At 48.0% G+C, this 24,614-nt stretch overlaps 1 protein-coding gene across 4 annotated transcripts in view; it reads right to left on the minus strand.

The window, feature by feature from the left end:
* ARHGEF9 (Cdc42 guanine nucleotide exchange factor 9) overlaps nt 1-24,614 on the minus strand; it is a 201,691-nt gene that overhangs the window by 157,724 nt on the left and 19,353 nt on the right. For all 4 annotated transcript variants that reach the window (XM_085324358.1, XM_085324359.1, XM_085324357.1 and 1 more), the window contains exons 2-4: nt 21,166-23,186; nt 13,594-13,741; nt 11,163-11,272 (exon numbers count right to left, since the gene is read on the minus strand). In XM_085324358.1, the coding sequence (XP_085180484.1) occupies nt 11,163-11,272; nt 13,594-13,741; nt 21,166-23,118 (2,211 nt within the window). In that variant the 5' untranslated portion in view covers nt 23,119-23,186. The remainder of the gene's footprint in view (nt 1-11,162; nt 11,273-13,593; nt 13,742-21,165; nt 23,187-24,614) is intronic.

Here is a 24,614-nt window from a genome sequence, read left to right on the forward strand (position 1 = left end):
ATAAATGCAGCATATTAAAGGAGGCTGGACTCCGTCCCTGCTGAAAATGCACGGTAAGCCTAACACCACCAGCACCTCTGCAAGCACATAGCAATAGGAACTCTCTAGCAAAATTATTCAGGGTATCGCTTTGCTGGATGAGGCCAAAATGAAAGCAGATGAACACTTAAGCCAAGTAGCAGGGGCAATTTCTCCGCACCGAGATGTGAAACTCTCCCGCAGCAAGGAGCCGACCRGCTGCCTGAGAATCGGCCCAGACGGCGCTGGAGGGAAGAACAAGCCTGCGCTCTTCTGGAGCTGCACTGGGTAGAGGAAGAAAAGAGAAGAAAGAAAAGGCAAAAGCCACAATTTTGAACTCTTCCCTAGCATCTCCACATGCTCCACATGGGGGGGGGGCAGATGTTAAAAATGATGAATACCCCGGAGAACAAAGCGCCATCTCTCAGAAACCTAGTCCCCTCTCTCTGGAAGAAAGGCAGTAACTCCTATGCCACTGCAACTGTAAGCAGTAATTCTCTGCTCGTCGCTGGGAAATGCACTTTTGCTAAATATCTCCTGAGAGGCTCTGAACAGAAAGCTGCAGCTTCCCCTCCCTCCCCTTGCTGTCTGCAGTACGTACACCGAAGGCCTTCGTTTCCACCTTAATGCACATGTACCGGAGCTATTTTTGGCCGAGAGTGACGTGGCTTTGTTTGCATAACTGGGTTCCCACCTCACGATCTGCCGCTCTAATAGTTTGCAAAATAAGAGCTGGAAAATGTCTGACTCCCAAGAAGCGCCTGTAAAGTTCACTTCTTAAAGGGGGGGGGAGGGGATGTAGGAAAAAAAATCTCTCTGAAGAAGAGCTTGTAAAATGCTGTAGCAAGGTGCAAAGGAAATTCTTCAGTGATGACCAGCTAGGATGTGGGGTTTCGTTGCTAATTGTTTTGCTGAAACAGCATCAAAACAGAAAAGACAAAATGAAACTCGTACAGGAAGACAACCATATTACACACATTTTAAATGCCTGATCCACKATGAAGGTGACTTGTAACAACTGAGGTCAGCCTGAAATATCATCCATAGGAAATGCAAACTTATCACTCATGGTTAAGGATGGAGCTCAAAACAAATGTTCTCACCTGTCAAAGCTGCGCTGTGACCAAAGATCCCTCCTGAGGAGTAYTTGATATTTGTCCAGTGCAAAACTACAAGTGAGATATTGTAGAAGAGCTGGCCCAAATAAACAACCCAGGGGAATAAACTCTGCACAAACAGATCCAACGCCTGGTTCTTCTTGCCCAGCCTCCAACTACAGGCAGAAGAAATACTTCCAGTACTTCAGGGGAAAATAAACACGTTTCCATAATAGCATCGTCACCGCAAAACGCTGCGGAGGTGGGCCAGAACACCATCCTGGCCTGCAGGGCCATCTCTAGCGATRCCCTGAGGCATGAGAATTGACCGTTTTTATCTTGCCCTCGCTTTAAAACTACCCCACCTTCCCATTCTTACTCTGCTCCTGGCTAAAACTCCGTCTCCAAGGATGGCGTCGCCCAAGCGAGAGCGCTACGGTTGGGCAGCATCACTGCTCTGCAGCGTTTYTTCCTCTCTGAAGATCCTGCCCCCGCGACGCGGCGGGCAGTTTCCTGGGGCAGAGGATTCCCGCGGCGAGAGCCGATCCCTTCCRCTCATCTTGCCGCCAGTCGTTCTGCCGTGCGTGCTCGTGGGCAAGGGGAAAAGCAAGCAGAAATCGTTTTCTATTTGAGATATCCGCCTCCTCTCTCTGCCTGCTTCCTGCCCATCCACTACCCTCACCCACCACTGCATCCAACACTGGAAGAACCTGGGGCAATTCGCAGCATATACCCATYGGCCCTACAAGGATAGAGGCCAAGTTAGGCAGCAAGCACCACACTATGCAGTTACAGGGAGAACACCTGACACTATCTTGCTCAGCAGGCTTGATGGGGAGAAAATAATACATCAGTTTGCAAAAGATTGCATTAGCTTCTTAATCTTTTCCTGAGCACTTTGCAGCATCGATGTGGAACCGAAAGTCTCACACTGCAGARACCAGGTCTCTTGTATTGCCAACCCAGCAAAAGTCTACTGCAGGTGCTCTAGCCACTGGTTGCCCACACAGCTGAACATCTGGGAGTCAACAATAACAAGACAGAAGCAAATCTGCAAGACAGTTTCCACCAGCACAGCCCTATGCGAGTCCAAGAACACTAATGGCATTGCAAAGAACTGAATGCCTCGCTGTTACGGTGAAGTCTTGGAAAAACTTTAGTTTGTTTTTAACGACCCTCTTTTTTCTCTGCCCAAGCTTTTAATTGACTCTCGCTCTGTATTAAAGACTCAAGAAAGCTCTTGGCTYCCTGCTGAAAGGCAGAGTTAACGAAGAGGTCAAGAGTCCAAACGGAAAAGGCAGGTAACGCGTCAGGCAGGCGCAGCTGACAGAGAGCGTGGGTAGCGGCACTCGGGGCTAGGTCACCCTGCGAATGAATCAGTGAATTGCAGTCCTCGTGTCCAGCTTTAATTTACCTTTTGCTRTTTTCTCTTCCCCACTTTCCAGGAGCGGTAAAGGACGCCAGCTGGCTGCAGCCCGTCCACCCGAACAGAGCGCGACCGCAGCAAGGCACCCGAGCCAGCGCGCTGCTTGCCGTCCGGTGCAGTCCCTTCCCCAGCGTTACACTGACACTGGTGCGACCCAGCCATTTCCACATCTAAACTTGGCAGAGGAACTGCGTACACCTCCGGCATAGCAAGATTGCCCCTTTAAAAGGCAATCACAAGCTGTAGCCTGGCTCCAGCAGGAGCTGCTCRTTTCCCCTGTCAGTGGCTGGACTCACCTAAAAATTTGGTAAGTGTGTCAAGGGAGTGAGCAGAGGAGGACCCACCATACGAAGAGCGGTGGTAGAGGTATTTTTGCTTTCAGACATGCAAGTTCTTGTGTGAGGAGGAGTGTAAGGGGAAGCATTTGGTACTGACTCATCTCTCTTTGAGAAATCTGCTTCTCTGGGCACCTTGCTGTAACCACACTTGGCGTCAGTCCTTTTCCAGCTCACAGCAATTGTTTTACTTCGCTTTCTGCCCTTTACTACATCATATAGGGCATCACTGGGGAAGCATCCAAAACTCAATACCACCACACAAAGCAATGACAGGTGGACAGAACTGGAAAAGGTCACACTTCACTTGCATGTAGATTTGCACAAAAACACATCTTGACCTGGGAAGTGACCCATGCCACAACAGCCGTCCACATGCAACACAAGTTAAATCCACCCCTGAGGACAAGAAAGGTCCAAGGCCTGGCAGTCAATCAGGGTCCAGGGAGCCCTCTGAAGATGGCCCCAAATAGCATACAGGCTTTGAGCCACATCCCTGACATGGGGGTGGTTTCTCTGATGACGGCTCAAGGTGGTTCAGACTCTACAACCTCCCCTTTGAAGGATGTGCTAACGCAKCAGCTTGCACCACACAGTGCTGGGCCAAGCCTCCACAGCTGGTGAAGTGACTAAGGCTCTCTCCACAGGTGTAGGCAACCCGGGCACAAGGGCCCAGATAGCCCCAAACACCCAGTTGCAGAGCACAGTTCCCTTGCAGACGAGAAACCACTCAGGTGTGATGGGATGCCACAAGACATCAGAGCAAGAAGAACAGTCCAAGGCTTGATACAGAAACTGCCCTKGTGAGTCCCCCTCCTGACGCAACCACATCCTTCGCCTGTGGAAGTCCTTCTCTGACTCATGCCTAAGAAGGCAGCCAGGCATGTCAGCTACTGTCCCCGTTCCTCCCCCTCATCCCACTAGTCCCTTCCTGGTTTTCTGCTGAACTCTCCTCCACACATCTGGATGGATCCAGGGGGCACCAACACAGCACGACAGCCTGAACCCATTTCACCTTACTTGTTCCAACTTTYCTCCTACAAGTTTATTTCATGGCTACTCTCCATAGACTGATGCACAATGTGTCTTGGTATTGCAGTGGCCAAACAGCATTTAATACAGGTAAAAGCTCAAGGGCAGCACTGCACTGCAACCAGCTATTACTTGGTCTTTTTTCCCAGCTGAAAGGAGTGCAATCACTGACCCCATCACACCAGACACAGCTAACATGAAATGCCTATTCTAGTTCCGGTCAGATCAGTCTCTCAGGATTTTGGGGCAACAGAATAATACATATCCCTAGATATTAGAGCCTGAAAGAGATTTATTAAGGGACTTATTCTCTATATTCTCTGCAGTTAATTAAGAGATGAAGATTAAGATTCATTTAGAAGCTCAGTCCAGGCCAYGCGGTTTCACTGATATAATACCCAAGTTCCCTTTGCAGCTTCTCATTCTCTTAATTTTATAGTCCTCATTCTCCAGTACAAGCGCAGTGCTTGGTTAATGTCCCAAGCTGAATTCAGGTATAAAAACATCACAACTCTATAGAAGAAAACCAAGGGAAAAAAATAAATAAATAAACTAGACCATTTATTTCTACCTGTAGTAGTCACCCAAAATCCACTTCAGCTTCTGGATTTCAAAATGCAGAGCAAAATCCACCCAAAACAGTTGAACCTTACCTGCAAGCTCCGATTTTCACGTGCCAACCAAAGCACCAYTACATTGTGGCCAGGTGCACTGTGTTTGTTTGCTTCTGGATCTACCTCCCCAAGTTACATGACTACAATCAGGCTGAAGTAGAGGGGCAGGTCATAGATCTTCCTTCCAGTAGGTCCAACAGAAGCAAACCAACCATGCTGGACTCATTACTGAATTGCACAGAGCTCACAACAACATGGAGGTTGGACTTCAGCTCTCCCACTTCCGTAGTGCAGCTGTCCATCATGAGAGCTGARGGCGAATCACCTTTAGCCACATCGGCCTGATGATACACGGTGAAGCACTTCAGACCTCATCTCTCAGAGGACTTCCCTTCTATCCCTTGATACGATTTTCCTCAGAGCCAAGACGTAGTCACACACTCAGTGACTGCTAGCTTCAGCAGCACTTTTGTATGGAAGATACATCGCAGAACCTCATCTCAATAGCTAAAGGAGAAGAGATTTTTAGGCTGTGACTTGTTTCACCTTTCCCTCCAAAATTTAGCTCTTACTCAGCAAAATACTTGTGACACTGCAGTAGCCTTGAATTACAAGTGCACCCAGAGCTTAGGAAGCACTACAAAAGCATTTGTTCCAATATTTACTCAGAGATTTTTCATGCTACACCTAACACGGACTTTAGTTTATTGAGAACATAGTGCACTGGGGAAAGCCAAACCACAGAGTATATACTGCTGCCAAGCAAATTGTCATTAAGGTTTTAGCAATGCAACACAAATTGAGGTTACATTAAAGCTTCTTTTGTATAAACCATATCCCAGAGTGAAACCCAGTGACAGAGCTGAGTAATGAGYTGAAGTATCAAGGTAGAACTACTGAGCAATAAGAAAGGGATCCTTTCTCTGCTGATATTTAAGATGAAGATGAAGAGCTTAATTTGAACTGTAGAACAGTTGATTACATACAGCCACCATTACACACACRTTCATCGCTGTGTAGGATGCAGTACCCACCATCTGCAGGGGCACAGAAAACATCCTGAGGTTCAACTACACTGTAAAGACCATCAGCTGGAAGCTGACGTTTTTCTTAATATAAGCTTATATAGAATCTCTAAAGAGCTGAGAATCTCTTCAAAATCTGGAACTTCAAATCTCTCTCTTTCACCATCCAGAACAGAAACCCACAAGGCAAAGCTTACTGTTCCTTCCCTTCAGGCTTCTCCTTCCAGTAAGGATTCACACTCCTTCAAGCCTCCTCTGCCCTTAGAGGCTGTGGAGAAATACCTATGCTATGGTACTGTTGGGGTAACACCAACCAAGACTCATGTTTGAGACCAGTAATGCTCTGTACGGAAACACAGCACTCTTAAGGCAAAGCAAAACAGCCAAACCATGTTAAGTTCATAAGTTCTGCTCGTTCTTGGTACTAGCAATCTTAAAGCCTGTTTGGCACTTACATTCATCCCAGTCACTGGGGAGTAAGTTCAAAGCATGGTCCATTCATGCGAAATGGATGCAAATGGCTTTACGGATGACCTGGAGTTCATGGTAGATTATACACAYTCATTCAATGTTCTTCATGCTCTGACCAGTTCATAAACTAAATTGGATCAGACGCATCGGACCTCAGGTGCCGAAGAGGCTGCCCGCTGCTGCGGCCCCCGCTAATTTGGAGAGCCTCGCTGAGCACAGTTCACGCAGACACACGGGGAACATATGACGCCATTAGAAAGTCATGAGGCTCCAAGGCAGGTACATCAGGGTCAGCTTGGACTTAACTGCGGTTTCCTCCTTGAATGAGCAAGGTGTTTTTCTTACAACGCTGCACAGACGGGCAGAGTTTTTCAGAACTTGGAAAAAACGTGTTTATAAACACCTAGAGTGGCTTCAAGGAGGAAAATAATGGAAAAAATACATTAAAAGATTTCAGAACACTTAGGTAGCACAGCATAATACGGTTTATTAAGATACAATGTAAACCTCGGAAAATATACATATCAGACATACACTGGCAGAAGCACTGAGTGTTTGAAGTGAAGGAAGAGAGATTAAAAGGGGATGTGTTTTCTTGGCAGCCCTCCATATGTATATATAAACCTCTGGTCACCAGGGCGCTGATATTTAAACTAATTAGCACAAATAAAGCAACGGGACTATGCTTTTCTGTGAGCCTATTCGTACGGACAGAAGAACTAAAAAAAAAAAAAAAAAAAAACACCACTGTGATTAAATGATTAAATCCAGCTCACGTATCAGAATGCAGCAGTCTACAACCCCTTCCACACCCCCTTCCTTCTCAAAGCAGTAAGGCAAGAGAAACATGGTGCAGGACACATTTTAAATAGGGGAAAAAAAAACCAACCCCACCAAATAAAATGCTCACTCAGCATTATGCTAGGAGATAAAAATAGAAAGCAGGCCAGCTGGTACAGAATATCAAGCAGCATTCCCCATTCAGTGCAACGCAGTATGAGCAAGACAACCCAAACCAGCCTTCCCTTCGCTGCTCTCGCRGAAGCTGCACGTTGCTCAAATTTCCTGCTCTCGATAGACATGCTGGTGGGGAATTAGCTCTGGGGAGCCAAGGACTGGTGCGTGTGGCTCACACAGCTATCGTCACTGCAAGGGCGGCCTCCCACCAGCCTCCAGAAAGAGCTCGTGACTTGGAGAGGAGCAAGGACAGGCTGGGTTGGTGGGGGTTTGTGAATGCTCAACAGCTTTGTGCAGCAGGTCTGCAGGCTGCCTGCTGTTAGCACAGGTGATGGTAAAGAAGCTGGCTTTGATGCACAGGCGAGGTTTCCATCCTAGGTATCAAGACATGGCTTTTCCCAGCGTATAAATTTGTGCTTTAGCCCCTTATATGATACTACTCTGTAGAGGAGGTGGGGAAGGAGAAGAGAAGAGGAATATTTGGGAGGGGATTCACCTTTGCTAAGCTGAAGGCTAAAAGCTACATTTCTAGTCATGTATGTTCCTTCCTGGGTAGGGCAGAGCAAGCTAATACACATGTGCCTACGCTCTCTGAGGGGATGGTTTAGACTTGAGGATGGTCTGAATTCTCCTTCTAGAGTAGGTTCCCCCAGCATCTGACTATGGAGAGAGCCAAGATGACTAACTCTGGTCAGATAGCTAACTAGGAGCAAATAGTCCCTTCCTACATAACAGCAGAGGCCAGYGATTTTGGTCAGAATGAAGCCATTTTGGGATGAGACTGTCAACCTGTACTTCTGCCATCCAGACCCATAAAATAGCTACCAGAATTGCTCTGGTGCTGAAGAAAGTAACCAATTTTTACCCCAGGACTTGTCACTGTCCCAGCTGGTAGGAGCTGCTTGAGGACATAGCACAGAGGTATGCTGAGGGGTGCCAAGAGTCCTATCACTGCTAGGACAGCCTTTCTGGTTACTCTTTGGCATTTCAGCTTTCTGCTGCAAAGACTGCAGATTTGAGGACTTTGAGGTCCTGTGTAAGCTTGTCCTTAATTTGCCAAACTGCTCACACAAAAGCAAAGGTTGCAAACAAGTTAAGGATTAAAACAAGATGTTTTGCATATAAACTATTTCAATTCAAAGTTACTCTCCAGGCAGAGAAATGTATTTAAAAAAAAWATCAAGAGCTTTAAAAAGAAGGCTCAACTTAACCCCAGTTTACTTTTCGCCTGCTTCTTGAAATTAGGAGAGAATAAAAAATTCCTGCATGGCTCTGCATGTACCACCCTCTGGTGCTTCAATTTACCCATCCCCACCTAGGAAGTGGGATAATGAAGTCTATCTAGCCCACCAGAAACTTCTAAAACCTGTGTCCAGACTTGCAGATACTCATTTGTTAGGACAGCTTGAGCATGACGGAGAGCAGAGCAGAGCCATGGGCAATAAGAAAAAACGCAGGAGGGGGTGTGAGCATCTGTGCACTCTTACTGTGCCTGGGAGATGCAATACAGAATGAGATGCTTCCCTTTTTCTCCTTTCCTACTGCCATCACCTTCTCCTCCAACTGCATTTTGCTCTTCTTTTCCTGCCCTCATGCGCAAAGGAGATGTACCTCGATGGGAGATGACCTGGCTTCTAAGAGCAGCCATCCCTGCTCTCTAGGCAGACATATGAAGATGCAGCTGGTTGCAAAGTGAGCAACATAGTAACCAGATGTGACATTTTATTGTCTTTACCAATGCTTTGTCAGTGACCTCTTGCTCTCTCTCCACCTCACACATTCCCACTCGAGATGGAAATCAAGCACAATTGCTCCAAAAACCTGGCCTCTGGTTTGGAAGTATAAATCACTCCTTTCTGTGCTAGATCTAGCCACTTGACCGGTCTTCAGCTGCCAATGAATGGATTTGACAAGAGATAACCAAGCCCACAAATCTTTACTCAAATTTATAAATCTCGTCAAAGAAGAAATTTCCTTCTGCAAGGAGGTGATTTACAGACCCATAGATCTTCACTCAGCTTGGGACAGAGGTGACAAATGAATTTTCAAGCCCTGCTATTGTTAGCCACATTCATAAGGAACTGAAGAGCAGGATAAACACAGTGCTTCTGATTTATAGCCCCCAGCACCGGTTTCACACACCTGCCCATTCGCTGTAATTCAAGCCRAGCAACAAGCTGCCTAACGGCAGTAATGAACAGGTCTCCAAGGGCTTCTTGATCAGCACCCAAAACCAATTCCCTGGCCCTGCGACGCACAGATCTTTGGCACATCTGCGGCTGAGCTGAACCTCACACCCTGGTCTCTGCTCATTCAGAAGGAGTTGAGAAGCTCCTTTCCCTTTCCAGATTTTCTCTTGATACCACCAGTGGAGAAGGAAAGCTTCTTAGCTAGCCATTCCCAAACTTCAGCAGCATTTTCAGTTTGCTGGAGTTTTAATTTTCACCTGCCTTTGTAAGGATGCTCTAATGTCCAGTCTCTAGGCTCCATCAGAAGTAAGTCTGCACATTCAGATCACTCAGAGCACAGACCATCTTGTTTTTCATGCATTCAGCAACAATATCATGCCACAACACAGTGGCACCTTGGCTTCATTATGGGGCCTGAAGGATGGCTACCAAGGCTGCCAAACGTATGGTTCCTCTTAACACATTAAGAAAGTATTTCATTTATTAAGCTGGACCAAATACAGCCATGCATCAGTCAGCACCAGCTCTTGATTATGGACATGTTTTGTGTGATATAACACAACTCACTGTATTCCTAGGTAGGGCTTACAGCAGGACACTCCACTGCTGTAATAGCAGTGCCAGGAATATTATCATTGCCTTTCTTTATTCTGCCCCACAGCATGAACAGCTCTGTTGGTATTACATCACGTGTCAAGCTAGAAGCTTAGGTATTATCAGAATGGCCTTCCCAAGTCGAAAGAAGTGATCTAGGTCTGGTACAGATGTAGACGAGGAACCTGAAAACCACAGGAAGTAGAGTAGGACACACGGGAAGGGAGAGAAAAGTCCAGCTCCCTCCGGCTTGTATCTCAGCCCACTAACTCTGAGACACCCACTTACGGCCAACTTACTGCTTCTATCGTGGAAAACCAAAGGGCCAGAGGTCGGGTCCCCGCTGGAAATGGCGCGTCRGGAGGGCAGTTCAGCGGACGTCGAAGGGAGGCTGTCAGCAGTAATGCACCAGTACGGAGGGACAGTGGTAAGGGGCTGCAGAGGCCCAGCGGCGGATGGTCYGCTTTTCCCTTCTTGAATTGAGGAGGGAAATTCCCCGTTTCTGGCTTCCAGCTCGTTCGCTGTTCACCTGCCCCCGAGGAACAACAAGGGCCAGACATCTGCCCCGCTCATTAGCCACCTCTCCTCTCATCGCGTTAGACACCAGCTAGCAACTCTGCTGCGCTGCGGACAGCCCAGAGCCTTACACCTCGGGTACCGGTGAAACCAGACGTGCACAGGAAACACATCCCAAAGACGACACTGGAATAACCAAGGATCCTAGACTTCAAACTCGAGGCACGGCATAGACGAGAAACAGCTCCGCGCACAAACAAGCAAGTGCCTCCGACGACGGCACCAGATCTTGCCGTCTGTCCTGCATTTTTTCTTTTTTTGATTCCCAGAGGGAGGCAGCGACATCCCCAGTCCCCCAACCAACAGCTTTTACTTCCCCTGTGGGGAACATCATGCACAAAACCCCCAAAGCCATCCTGCATCRAGCCTCTACTAGCAAAACACTTGGGGAAAAAAGCAGGCACATGAACACGTCACGGAGACGACACAGCCGGCAGCAGCACCAAACCCAAAGGACGCGCGGTTAAAGAGAAGGAACAGAAGACAGCGAAACCGCAGCGCAGATCTACGGGCGATTTGAAACGCCCCGGGGCGCTCCACGCGCGAGGAACGCTCGGCCAAAGGAAAGGGCGGCCCATAAAGCCTCCAAAATACACCAGAGGGAAACTATTGCAGTGGAAAAAGCTTAACGCTCCCATTCTTTTACTGCTGTAAAGTAACTCTCGTAACCAAAAAAAATATATATATCTATCCCCACCAGTGCCTAAAGGAACCAGGGATTCAGGAAGCTTTTACTCGAGCGTATTGCTATAGTTTCCGAGGCTGAGCACGCGGGAGAGAAACGCCAGCCCCGCAGCAGGGAGAGGGACAGCTCGGACAGCGCCTTACTTTATCCACCAGCAGCTGCTCAGCTCCGGGCTTCAGGGGTTTCCATCGGCTGCCGCCGTTCCTGCAGTCCCTGCGCACCTCCAGCGTCTTTGAACCCAGGTCGTTCTCAGCTGCCAGGAGAAAATGCACCAGGGAGGGGGGAAAGGGRAAAAAAAAAAAAAGAATGACAAAGGATAAATGCTGTGCTTTAGCTCAGGCTGGAGGCGGAGGCTGTTCTTTTATATGAAAGAAACCAAACTGTTTGCAAGAGGCTCATTCAACCTCTTCTTTAGGGGGAAAAAAAAAGAGAGAGAGAGAGAGAGCAGGGAGTATATTTAGGTGCTTTACTCAGTGCTCTTGGGATGCAAGGAAAACAGCGCAGCTTGGACACTAGAGAAGCGCGGGCACAAACGGAGAGCCGGGTTCAGCGGTCCAGGCACGGCGCAGGGCGCGGACGCGCTCGCCGGAGCGCCGGGCAGCACGGGAGCCGAAGCGGCGCGCGCCGCTCCCGCCGTCCGAACGGCTCCCAGCGCTTCCACTTCCACCAAACGGTGGCTTGGCCCTGCCGCTGCTACACACCAAGCCCCCAAACCTGCTCGTAAGGAAGAGGGATGCGGTGGAGGAGGGCCAGCAATTTAACTTTCAAAACTAAGCTCTACTTTTCTAATCAAGCTGACTTCTCAGCTCGCCGCGCCGTCCCACTCTTTTGGGGGGTGAGGCTGTCACTGAAAGCGAGACAGGGGTGTTTCCCTCCCACACTTGGCAGCGCTGGGTTTTCATCCCGTCCTCCGGTGGGCGCTTCACATCCCTCGAGGGTGGAGCGATAGCGGGACGTATAGATGTGCCTGCCTGCGCGTGCGTACGCGTGCCCGCGTGCGTTTGCATCCCCTGGAGGCTTGTCATCCTTTTCGGCGAGAAAAGTGTTTACAGAAAGCAGCCAAATTCTGCAGTTCTTGCCTAGAAGGTGCACGAGCTTATTTTTCTCMCTCCCGACCCACCTCTAACCCAGGCAGAAGTTTCTGTGCGTTGATTCTGTGGGTCCCAAAACTGGCCAGCACCAGGGTAAACGCGACGGGCTTTGGGAGAGCGGAGATCAGTGCTCCTGCAGCTCCTTCCCTTACGGGGCGAAGGGCACGTGCCGCAGCGCGGGGAGCACCGCCGGGGAGCCAAGAGCGAGYGTAACCCGCCCGAGCTGCGGCCGCGGACCGTTTCCCCGCGGGCAGGGTCCCTCCTATGGGACGGGGCGGAAGGACTGTCACTTGCAGCATAAGCAAACGAAAAACCTTTAATTCGTGTCCCCGTAGGTTCTCTGGAGGGCCACAGAGCTGCGGGCTCCCCTGCGCCAGACCGCCGAGGACCCTGGAGCACTTTGCAATCAGGCAAGTCTGGACCTGGTCCGACTCACAAGTGCAGGCTAATTATTAAATTCCCAGCCACGAGCCTAACGCTGCTCCCAAATCACAAAGACGGGGGCTCTGCTGCTGCCCAGGACAGCACGAGAGCCGAGATGCTGCCCGCGGCCCGCGGCGTGCCCGGGCGGGCAGCGCTGCTGCCTCTCCACCGGCGTTGCTGGGAGAGAGCTTGCCCGGAGCCCCGTTTCCTCGACGCGGTGCTGACGTAGGCMGCCTGCTGCTATTTTTAGCAGCACGCGTTTCGCTTTCTAGACTCATAGAAAATCGAGCCGCAGCGCGAGCGCTGATTATAGCGAGAGGATGATACCGGGCTCCGGAGGCAAAGTGCCAATGTAGTAGCACTCGAGAGCAACGTGCGAACAGAGTAAGGCTCGCTTTTTTGAGAGAGATGCGTGCATTGCTCCCCGCGTGCTAGAAGTGCGTGCACCCCTACGGCCACCAGCAAAAGAGGCAGCTGCTTCACCTCTCCCTCCCCGGTTCTGCTCACTCCTGATGTGCTGCCACCACGCATTAACTCTTTGGATTCCCAGGACGCTCTTTAGCGACGCCAGCGCAGCCTGGCAGTGTTCCCACGCCTGTATGCAGCCAAATTACAGGATTCTCGGTGACAGCGGGTGTCCTTCAGGGAGTAAATTTCCTCACTCTCATTATCAGTGTTTTTAATTAGAGGTTCAGAAATGATGTCACCTATTCAGCCATCAGCCTATTTACCTGCCAACACGATGCTCTTCCAGCAAMTGCATCCTCTAGTGTCATTTTGAACAGGAAAAATTACAGTTACAATAACCAAGTTCCCCAGAGGATAGTTTATCTCAGTTGCTGGTTTGTGTCCAGCCAAACAAATATCAGACCCGAGCTTATGGAGAGCACCTACCACCATCCCAAATGGCAAATGTTCACCGCAGAGACCGATAACGAGTGCGGATGCAAACTCAAGCCACGTTTCTGACCTTTCAACCTGCTGCTGCCCTTGTCTTACTCTGCAGGACACAWAGGACTGAAGAATTTATCTAGGAGTGAAACAACCCAAAGCTACTCACCGCCTGTGCTCAGTAACAGCCGCCTCTTCCAGCCCAGCTGGTCCAGCCCCATCGGGGTGCTCTGGGAGAGGGGTAAGGAGCGACATCTCTCCAGGAGGATTTTGAAGGGAGGTGCTTGTGGAGATGGATGAAGAGGATGACACAGCGGCTGGCAAGAAGAGGGTTGGAGAAGAACTTTACCAATATTTGCCAAACCTTGGACAAAACAATTATGGCACATACAATTTTTTTTCCAAGACACTGTAACATACCTGAGGTGTCCTCACTCAGATCTCACCATCTTTGGTTTTTTGGCTGAAAGTTTAAGACTACCAGCCTGTCCTAACTCCCATTTCATGTGGCTCACTAGCTTGAGCACAGCTTGAGGGTAACACTTTCCAAGTTCCTTAAGTCCTAACAACTTCCAGTAGCATTTAGCCTCCTAGGCACTTTTGGAAGCAACATCTGATGAAAGCTTCTCCATTCTGGGCAGCATTTTGTCTATGCCCACAATCACATCAGCAGAATCCCATGGGTTGGGACTTGTGGGCCCCAGGGCCAAGTAGGGCATGGCTGTAACAGAACTGAAGATCAGCACTGCTACAGCATCACTAGGCAGGGACTGACAGCCCCAGCTGGGCTGAAACGGGGCCCTAGACCCATGGGTGTGGGTRGAAGCCACAGAGGAGGTTGGTCAGGGCTGTTAAAGCCTATTAGCACCCTCAGGGCCCTGAGCAGCCTCCCTTCCTGGCTAGGTATGTCCTCACACCTGATGATGGCCTAGGTGCTGCAGGTGCCATAGAGTGATTTAATTGTAGGGAAAAGGATATGGCATGGGAGACTGGGGCTCCATAGGTCAGGATCAGGCCTGGTGAGGACAACCAGGGTCAAYTGCAGCCTAGTGATGGCCAGGCAGTGCCATGGTGACAAGATAGGTTCAGGGTCAAGCCAAGCAGTCAGACCAYGAAACAGGGTCCAGATCAGCAGGGTCCATGGCCAGGCAGGGGGSACAGCCAYGACAGAGCTGGAGACCAAYCACGCWTTGCTGGRGCAGGGACTGATGGCCCCAAACTCAGCTGGAAGAGGGTGCTGGGTCCTGAGCAGTGGTGGGGGARGCCTCAGGGGAGGCTGGTCAGGACCAGTAAGGCCATTTCCACATCTTTGCTCACATCAGGGAGAGTCTTTGGTATGTGATTTGAGCACCTTTGGGATGAAACTGTACTGAAGGACATGCTGCCAGCACGCAGCCTCTGTACAACCCAAGCCAAAGCATGGCAAGGGAAGTCAGCTTGGAGATGTGCTTCAAAGGGTGCTCCTGAAGTGAGCCACTAGATGTGCACCCTTTGCTGKCCTACAGTCAACAGCAGGCTGATCATCTCCGCTCTTCTCACCAGGTGGCTGTGTGGCCATCACCACTGGCCTCCTCGTGAGGCCATGCTGAAGAGATGGGTTARTAAAGCAGTGGCAAATGAGAAAATGGGATTTTGAGAAGCAGCTACAGCACTTGAAGGACATAGTCATGAAGCAGTACAACAAGCTTCCAATGTCTCTGCTGCWGGTGCAGTTTAGGAGAACAATCTGCTCATCTTTCTGCCTGTCCAGCATCTTATTACAGAAATAAAAGTTACCAATTTTACTCAATTACTCACCAAAAGCAATTCCTAYAAAACCCTGACTGAAGTATTTAGAATCTTGCTGATAATAATATCTAYGTAAAAGTGAAATAAATTAGCATTAGAATGTCTTTTTCCTCATTCCCCAAAATCTTAACAAAATACTCCTTTCCAGGCATTTCCAGAGGTCATATAAGGTCATCCAATTCCACAAACAGAAGCCCACAGATGGTCTTCAAAGTGGACAGGAGGTGAATAATCATAATAACAGCATTGCTATTATTACTGTGCTGTTGGATTTTCTAGGTTTTCATCTGAAATCTTTGTTGCTAGCTTATAGTGGTAGATGAAACAACGGGTAATATTCCCTGCTGATCAAAACAGGCCCAAAGTCTTGCTACCGTTGCTATAAGGTTATCTCCAAATATGTACTATTTTAACCACTTGGMTGGCCTGACCGATGGTTCGGAGTGTTCAGGCAGAAGAAAAAGGACTAATGATATTGCCTAGCACTTCTAACATTGCCCTTCAGAGCATCACCACCATTTGGGCCAGAACAGGGTCCCAGAGCACCTGATGCGCACACAGCCCAAACCGGGCACTCCGTGCTGAACGGGGTTGATGGGCACCTTCTTCTGGGCACCRGTTGCACGGTGTCACTCTCAACACACCTCCCTGCAACGTTTTATCCTTGTGACTAACGTGATACCTACCACCTCTATTCTTTCTTTTTTTTTTTTTCCCCCTTCAGGTTCAATCCTTACCAGGTTTCAAGTGATTCAAATGTAAGGATGTGGCAAATGACACCGCTTAAATAAAAGTATACCTGAGACCAATTTCTAGTTCTTGGTAAATGCCATGTATTTCTTTAGGAAAATTAGAACTTTTTCCAGGAAGATTCACATAGAAATGCAGAAATTATCATAGTGGTTTGCCTGGAAGCTGACTGGYAGCGACTGCTAACATTACTATACCAATAACCTAGGAAATACTACTTGAAATAGTAAGACACTTGCAACCAACTACAGCTATCCCAAAGGCACAGTGGGAGCCTGTGAGTGAACCAAGGTTTGGTCTCTCATTCCCATGTCCYAGCACAGGGCCCATATCTGCTCAAAGTAGGAGCTTCTCTTGACTGGCTAGCAGTGGGGAGGTAAAAACCAAACACAATTTTCCAGATAGAAAAGTTTTTTGACTCACAGTTCTTCTATAACACAGGCCAGTAACACCCAGAGGCCCCCATTCCTAACAYCAAAGGTGGTAGGAGATAGACTGGTTTGAGGCAGGGAACTAGACAAAAGCAAGACCAGCAATATCCAACAAGTATTTTAAGAAAACATGTGGAAATCTGAATTATCCATGTGCTCAGTGGGTGATTATATACATATATATATATACATACATATATATATATATATATGCACGTAAAGCCTGTCAGCTTTGCAAGCTCAGCCTGCCTTTCACTGACGATGCTAAAAATACGTTTTCAAAAAAAAAAGAAAAAAAGTCACCACTATACATAGCACTAAATATAGGCTTTAATTCAAGATTTTGCCTGCATGCTGTGGTTATTAAAAATATGAAAATCTGAACAGCTTGGAGTTAGGCTTTAGAGGTTTTGTCTCTTTTAAACATAAGATGATTGTCAGACGTAACMATATTAAAGGCCATAAATGCACAGGCTCCTCTTTCTGCAACAAAATCATACCTCACTATGGATGAGAATGCAGCACTCCTTTGGCAACAGCAGGATTTAGAAAGTAAAGTACTATTTCTTAACGGGAAAGGACTGTGAAGTCTTTCACAAGCAGAACTTCCAGCAGCAGGCTGGGAGACAACTCAGCTTATTGGCAAAAAGCAGCAAGATGAAGCAAGCTCTGAAGATCAGCCCTTGGAAACACACATTTCCTGGTTAGCATCACTGCTGGCAATTTCCCGTCAAACACGGAAAAATGAAGTAGCTACATCTCCCTCTYGTGAACAGCCGACTGCCGCAACTGCTACCAAACCCAACCTGTCGTCTATGGGAGAAGCTGAGAAGATCCAYGTCCGGCGCTCCGGCTATCGGAGCGCGTCTCTGCATCCTGCAGCAGGTCCTCAGGCTCGGGCAAACCCACAAGCCTGGCCTCCCAGTTGCACCCACCAGGTGGGGAGAGCCCCTTCACCCCTGGGTGCCCCGGACTGTCGAAATCAGATTTGCACCCTTTGGGCAGTCATGTTCCCCCAGAAAACAACATTGCAAAGCCAACTCTTTTCTACGTGGGACCGTAATAGCTTGCAGTAAGAAGCAGTCTGTGAACCTTTTGGAGATAAAATTCAAAATCCTTTCGGCAGGGAAGCTTTTTTTGTTCTTTAAAAGCAGATCCTTGATTTCACAAGTAGCCAGCAGAGGGCACAGAAAGACTGCTGTGAAGAGCCCTCTGCAAGACTGGCAGGAGCCAAAAACGCGAGGGAGCTGCTCTGCAGCACTCTGTCCCCGTACACCGCCCGAGAYGGGCAGGGAAAATCCCTCTGCCAGCAGTCAGAGCTTCTGCACCCTAAAAACCCTACACTGATGTCTGAAATATGAAGCCGCATCCCTGTTTTGCAACTTTTCCTTGAGYCATTCCGGAGGGAAGTATCAAAACTCGCGCGCGCCCTCCCTGTCCAACAGCAAGTCGGGTGGTTTGAAAYCCCGGTTGGAAGAGCCCAGACCACAAGCCAGCCTACATGGTGTCAAAGCTTCCTCCCCAGCCAAGCACCACCTCAAGCTACTGGAAGCAGCCAAGTGTGACTTCTGGGCTATGCCTGATGCCTGAAGGCAGTGTGCTGCCTGTTGGGATGTTATGATGCTTTTAGGGATGGAACATGTCACTTTGAGTGGCCTTTCTACACCCGCTGTCCTCATTAAATGCCACTGCAATGCCATTTACTTTACAGCATTAAGATGAGAACCCTACTGGTTAGTTGCCCATAATATTGATCAGTCTTTGCCCAAAGACCTTAAGATTTTAACGGGGAGWCAGCTAAAGCAAGAAACAGAGGCATTAATTGAAGGAGAGTACAGCCAAATGGCAGATTTAATTTACTGCCCAGCTAGGAACAACACCCAGGTCTCCCAAGTCCTTTGCACTCCACCATCCTAATCCTCCTAGATCATCTCCTAACAGGCCGGGTCAGGGAGCCCCAGTGAGAAGCAGGTAGGTTGTTTTGAAGACATTTGCAAGGGCTATTTCTGCTCTACACAGGTACATTTGGAAGCTGCTGGAGCGCTTGCTTACAGCAGTTTACCCAGCCAAGCTGCCCCATCCTGGCAGCTCCTTCCCCTTACTTGCTGTTGAGGGCTASACTTGAAATCCAAATCCTTCAATCCATGCAAAGCAGGCTGGAAGCAGAGGCAAAGAGCAGTGACAAATGTCCTGGGAGACAGATGCCAGCAAAGAGCTAGACTTATCTCCCAAAACAGGACTCCAGCTCACTGCTAGTGTCACAGTGAGGTTTCAGCCACTCCTACTGCCCATTTATTTTTGGTAAAACATTTCCGAGTGTCACTCCCTGGTGACAGACAGGCAAGCGAATCCCTCGGGTCCCTCAGGACATTTGCTCCTGGAATGGCCCTTCCTGGAGTACTCCTCGTTTAGCCTGACCCTTGACTGCTCCGGACTTGGTTCTCCTGCTAGACCACTAGTCACTTCTGCTTCTCTCCTCAGAGGTGCTGGGACCCAGRAAGTGTCTGCAAACCAGGGTGGGCTGTGCGGTTTCCCTGCACCCCAGCAGAGGTGGCAGGTGTGGAGCTGGCCAGAAGCTGCGCTGCTCRGGAGGTTGTTAGTGCTATCGCTGCACTCAATAGGAACGCAGGGGAGGTTTCCTGTCCAGTTATCTCAAGCGCCATATTTAAGCTTCTTGGTCATGCTTGTAAGCTGCAACAGCTGAGCGAGGACTGGCTGCGCGTCCTGTTCACACAGCTGACCTGGGAAATCATTTAGATTTTGCTCTAAGAGCTCTGCAATTAGGCTTGCAGCCATTGCTCTCAGCTAGGTGTTTCATTTCAGAAGCGTATCTACTGTAGGAAACGAGTGCCAATGTTTTCCTCCGCTTTGCCCAGTCCTTTCGTGCCAACGTTATCTTGCTCCTGCCCAGAATTCTTTCAAGTTGGTCCCTGTGAAGGGAAACACGTGATATCCCACCACCACCCTCTCCCATTCAAATCCCTCCTAAAACCATTTCTCCCTGGAGGCCAGAAGAAGTGCCTAACCGCTATTCACCCCACTTCATAAGTGCCTGGAATTACACAGTGAGCTGTCATTATTTTTTTTGTATTACACAAAATGGAGAAAAAAAAAAAAAAACAAATCCAGGAATAACTAACAATGGTACTGCCCATTTTAGCTGGGAGTCAGAAGTTCAGATTTTTTCCCTCGGTATTTCTAATCTGCTGCCAATTTTCAAACACTTCCCCTCTTGGCTCCAAAGCTACCGTGACCCCTTTTCCAACAGGGAACAATGTCATCACCTCTGCAACATCTCTGGGCTTTCCAAGCCCAAAAGGGAAGGAGAAAGTTGCTTCATGACYTGACCTGATTTCCCTACCTGCTCCTCAAAAAATAGAAAAAAAAGTCACCATTTGAGCCTCTGCTAATCAGCAGGGATCCAGAAGAGAACATCTGGGCTTCAAGTTTATTCCTACCATGGCTTGTCCACAAGCCTGCCCTATTTCTACAACTGGCACTGAATGACCAGAGCCTCAACAGACCCTTTAGTGACTGAACTGGGCAAAAAGTTGCCTCCGCCACAAGAAACAGGGTTGGCAAGGAAGAGGCTCAGACAACTGCTACCACTGCTGTCATTTTCTGCTCTGTAAGAGGAGGTACATGCTTGATGGGCGCAGAGTTAACAGGAGGAGACTACTGGCTTCAGGAGGCCTTTGCTCATCCCACTTGTCTGACTTTCTTATCTGTGTGACTTCTGAGCTTTCCTAGTGCTGCAAGCAGGACCATATATATTTATAATATCTAGAAAATATAGGCCCAAAATACAAGATCCACTTACGGTGTTGAAAATTTTAAGGGCTTTAGAAGACTTGTTTTAGGGAATGCACTGCAGTAGCTAGAGCCACGATTTTCAAAGGGGTTAACAGACCCACCTTTCAGTTAGGGCTGTATATTTAACTTCCCCAAAGGCTACGTCATTTTGTGTGGAGACAGATGCTAGGCAGCTCTGACCAGACCTCAGACCAGCATGTAGTCACATTAGCAAGGCATTTTGCTCACACCATACACCAAGGCTTTCTGTCACAGGCTCAACACCAGAGTAATGAGGCCACACAGCTTCTGGCTGGTTAAGAAGATGGAGTGACTTTACTCTGATGTGCCAGAGAAACTATCTGATGAGCTCTACAAGACACGGGACATCTTTCTTTTCTGTTCTTGTGCTAAGTCTCAGCATCCTGAGGCATGATTGGGATTCCAGATGCTGTGAGATAGCAAGCACCAGCTAATAAATAGCAGCTACCGCCACGAGCACTGCTGGTGTACCTTAAGTACCTCAGAACGCRAGGACCACAGTGATATCTCTCCATGCAGTTTGTCCACTGTAAGCTTTAAAATTCTGAACTTGCCAAAAGTGCTTTTGTTACAGGTTGCTACTTCAAATGAACTAAATGCAGAAGGCAAAGCAAAAATAAAGATAGTGCCTGGAAATAAAGTTCTGCTACAGCTCTCTTCTACGTGCATTGCTATAAATGACACAGACAAAGGATCACAGCAGGAGCAGCTCTCAAGGTTTACGTTAACAGCTCAGGGATACACCAGTTAAAAGGCTCTTCTTGGTCTGATATAAAACCTGCATGTCTACTGCTATMATTGATTTGACGGTCTAATTAACTGAAAATCCCAACAAGATACATGTAAAAATACTTCCAAGTGAAAAACGTCTTCATAAGCGACACTATATAATAACAATAGGGTCTTATTGCTAGCGTAACAGTAAAGATTACTCATACCTTTCCATTGTTGAGCTTGCCAAAGGAGACAATTGTACAGACGTTCATTTGGAACGGATGGCGCATTTCGTTGCAGTTAAAGTCATCCTCCCTGTCAGGTATCTCTACAGAATTTTGTTCCACAGGTGAACTTGTTCCATGCTTTTTGACAGGGTAATCAGTCTGCTTTAAAACTTGTTCTTTAACTCTTCCACATTTTAAAGAAATCACCGCAGAAAAGTCACAATGAGCAACTGCAGAACTACCCAGGTCCTCAGTACCCAGATTATTCACAGAAAGATCTTGAGAACATGACAGCTTCCTGCCCAAGTCCTGTGTCTCCTGTGGAATACTGCTTGTATCCTCAGACTCCAGTTCATCTGCAGATAAGTCTTTCAAATGCAACTCAGTATTTCTCTGGTCCTGCATATCCAGTTCTGTCTTTGAAAGCTCCTGAACCTCTGCTGGAGAGCAATCCATGTCTTTGGAGTCCACTACAGCACAACCCACATCCTCAGTATCTAGTTTAGTCAGAGTCATACGTGGAAATTGTGACAAAGCTTCGGAGGGGTCTTGAGTATTTAGCACAGTAAAAGAGTCATCTGGGAGCTCTGGCAGGGTGGAGATGGATGGTTCTGGCCCAAAGGGAGAAAGGGACGTTTCATTAAARCTATCATTCTCGCTGCCCAGGGCAGAGCAGCCCATTTCTTGTGATACCTCCGGGTTTTTGCAGTGCCGAACAAGCTCCTTCCCTGTTGAACTCTCGGAACTCTGGTTATCCCAGATGCCTGAGTCTGGAGACTGCAGAGGTGCTCCCCCCGTGCAGAAAGCCCTCGCATTCTCATTCTCGATAACCAAGGCCTCTTTGCGAGAGGCGGCATCCTGCCTCCGGCTTTTGTAACTGGAGTGAGGCCTTTTCTCATCTGGTGAAAACGCCCTTGAAGAGCCTCGCAACTTCCTAGCTGCCTCAGCAACACTGTTAAAGAACCTCACAACACCCCCAAAGTGAGCGGCTTTGGTCGCACTGTTTGATTTTTTTCGCTGGCTAAGATTCTCCTCACATCTCATATCAAAGTCAAAATAAGACGCAGAGTTATCAGTTATATTTTCTAAGTTCTGGAAATTGGTTTCAACCCTTTGATCTGGAGGCTTTGAATTATCCCTGCTAGTTAATGAAATTCCTTTCAGATAGCTCCAAACATCAGAGCTTTTTCCTCTTCTGCTCTCCTGTGGGAGCACAATACACCTCTTTTGATTGTCCCCTTCTGTAATTGCAGAACTCTTAAAGTTTTCAAGATTCAAAGACTCACTCTTTCTAGCCGGTATTTTATGGCAGTTACTATCATTATCTTCACTCTGTAATCTGACACTAATATCCCTGAGCCATTTATTTTCATTGGCATCAATTTCAGGAATGCTGATATTCAGCTCTACATCTTCAAAAGAAGARTCCAAATCATCAATGTACCCTGCGTATGAGTGGCGGGAAGGTCTCTGACTGTCTCCCAGCTTCTTAACCCTGTAGACTGCTCTTTGGCCACTGGCATGATGGTCCTCTTCAGGGGCACAAGCAACCTGAACTTTGGATGCTCTCAAATCTACATTCTTAGACATGCTGGAGGTTCTTAGCTTTTTTAAAGACCTCACCCTGTCCATGAAGGATGTTTTTTTTTCTTCTGAGGCCTCAGAGGTGACTCCAAGCAGGATCATGGATTGGGGTCTTTTATTATTCATGGAGGGACCTTTCCTTCGACTAACAAAATTCCAGATCCGGTTGCCCTTGGCCTTCTTCTTATACCTGGGCGCTTCTTCCCGTTCATTTTGGACTGCACCACTGGAGGTGCAGTGCTCAGCACCACAGATCTCCAACACATCAGTACTCCCTTCCTCCATGTTCGCCTGGAAAACCCTGTTTGCAAATCCATTTGGCACTATCTCAGGACCAGTGTGCTGGCAGCCCTCTCCAACTTCCATATCTCCGGCTAGTCAGCTGGTATCAGGTGTCACAGCTCCATTGTCTTCAGATTGTTTTCTTCATAAGACTTAAGGAAAAAGAATAAAGGAAGGCAATTAGCAACAGGAGGTTTTTTCAGGAGATGCATTTATTAAACCAAAGGTCAAATCTTATCCCAGGGACAGCAATGGTAGCTTTGCTACAGATTTCGTGGAGGCTGGGATTTTGCTCCCAAACTATATAAAGTTTAAAGCCACTCAAATCTGATTTAAATGACTAGTTTTAGTGACCACAAATAAATTTCCAGCATTAATAAAGTTACCACAAAGTATACACAGATTACCATAAATCACATCTAGGTCTTACAAATCAGCAGGACTCAGAATACACCAGAGTACATGACAGAGAGGGAAAGAGGAAATCACGGCAAAATGTCCCTGTGCACGTAACTGTCATCTTCACTAGCTCCGTTTGCCAGAACTAACAACGCACTCCTGATGAGTTCAGTCCCTTTGGGCAGGCAATCAAAGGAAAGCCAGGATGAGCCTCTTCCTGGAACCGAGGCAGTATCAGAATATTTCAATACCAGAAAACCCATGAAATATCCATGCCAGGTTTTCCCACTATATCTGTGACACCAGCATGGGAATCCCTCGCTGGAAATGGACTGCTAACTGGAAGCTGCAAGGCTATCACTCACCACCACACAAAATACACATGTTCCCTTCAAGCGAGTTCCAGCCTAAGTGTACAAGATTAAAACCACCCGTATCCCACGCAGCAGCAGTGGAAACCACTCCATACGCTTTGTGGGAATACGTTTGAACTCCTGCTCAYACCGATCCTAAACCTTCCCTTCCAGCATTCTACCTCGCAAGGTGGTCCCAGGTTCACTGTCTACCTGGGCAGCATGCACAACTACATGCCAGGCACAGGACATGGTTAAATTCCCCTCCCACCCTCAAGAGCAAAAAGGGAGCAAGACCAGGAACAAAAAAGGGTAGAGCCCCAGAGACACAGGTTTGATCGTAGAAGATGAGAACCTTCTATGTCACACTGCAGTTACACTGCAGCACTCYGACACAAAGCCTTGAAGTACTCTCCCAGTCTGGTCCTTTTGACTCTGACTCTTCTGTAAATAGTTCCAACCTGATCCATAATGAAATTCATTKTGTTCACTATTACTATTAAAACCAGAGTTACTGATGCAAAGGCTACCACCCTGGGGACCTTGTGAACACGGAAAGGCTCACCATTGCTCTCAGTCAATCAAGCCTTGGTTTCTGCTTTTCCACCACACCTATTTTCATTGAGCGAAGCCCACCAAGACCTTCACAGATGGCAAAAGCACGGAGGATCCAGAGCATGTCCAGGTAAGGCTGAAGCACTTCACAGAAACACCCTACCGTCCTGCTTCTATCTGAGCTGCATCCTCCTGGYTTTCACTGCAGCTATGACACTAGGCCACTCCAAGCATTTTTTGGCACCAACAGTAATCACAGTGATGAAGATGAAC

Source organism: Rhea americana, unplaced genomic scaffold, assembly GCF_003343005.1.
Source record: "Rhea americana isolate MKP2758 unplaced genomic scaffold, rheAme1 scaffold_90, whole genome shotgun sequence".
In the NCBI taxonomy this organism is placed as follows: domain Eukaryota; kingdom Metazoa; phylum Chordata; class Aves; order Rheiformes; family Rheidae; genus Rhea; species Rhea americana.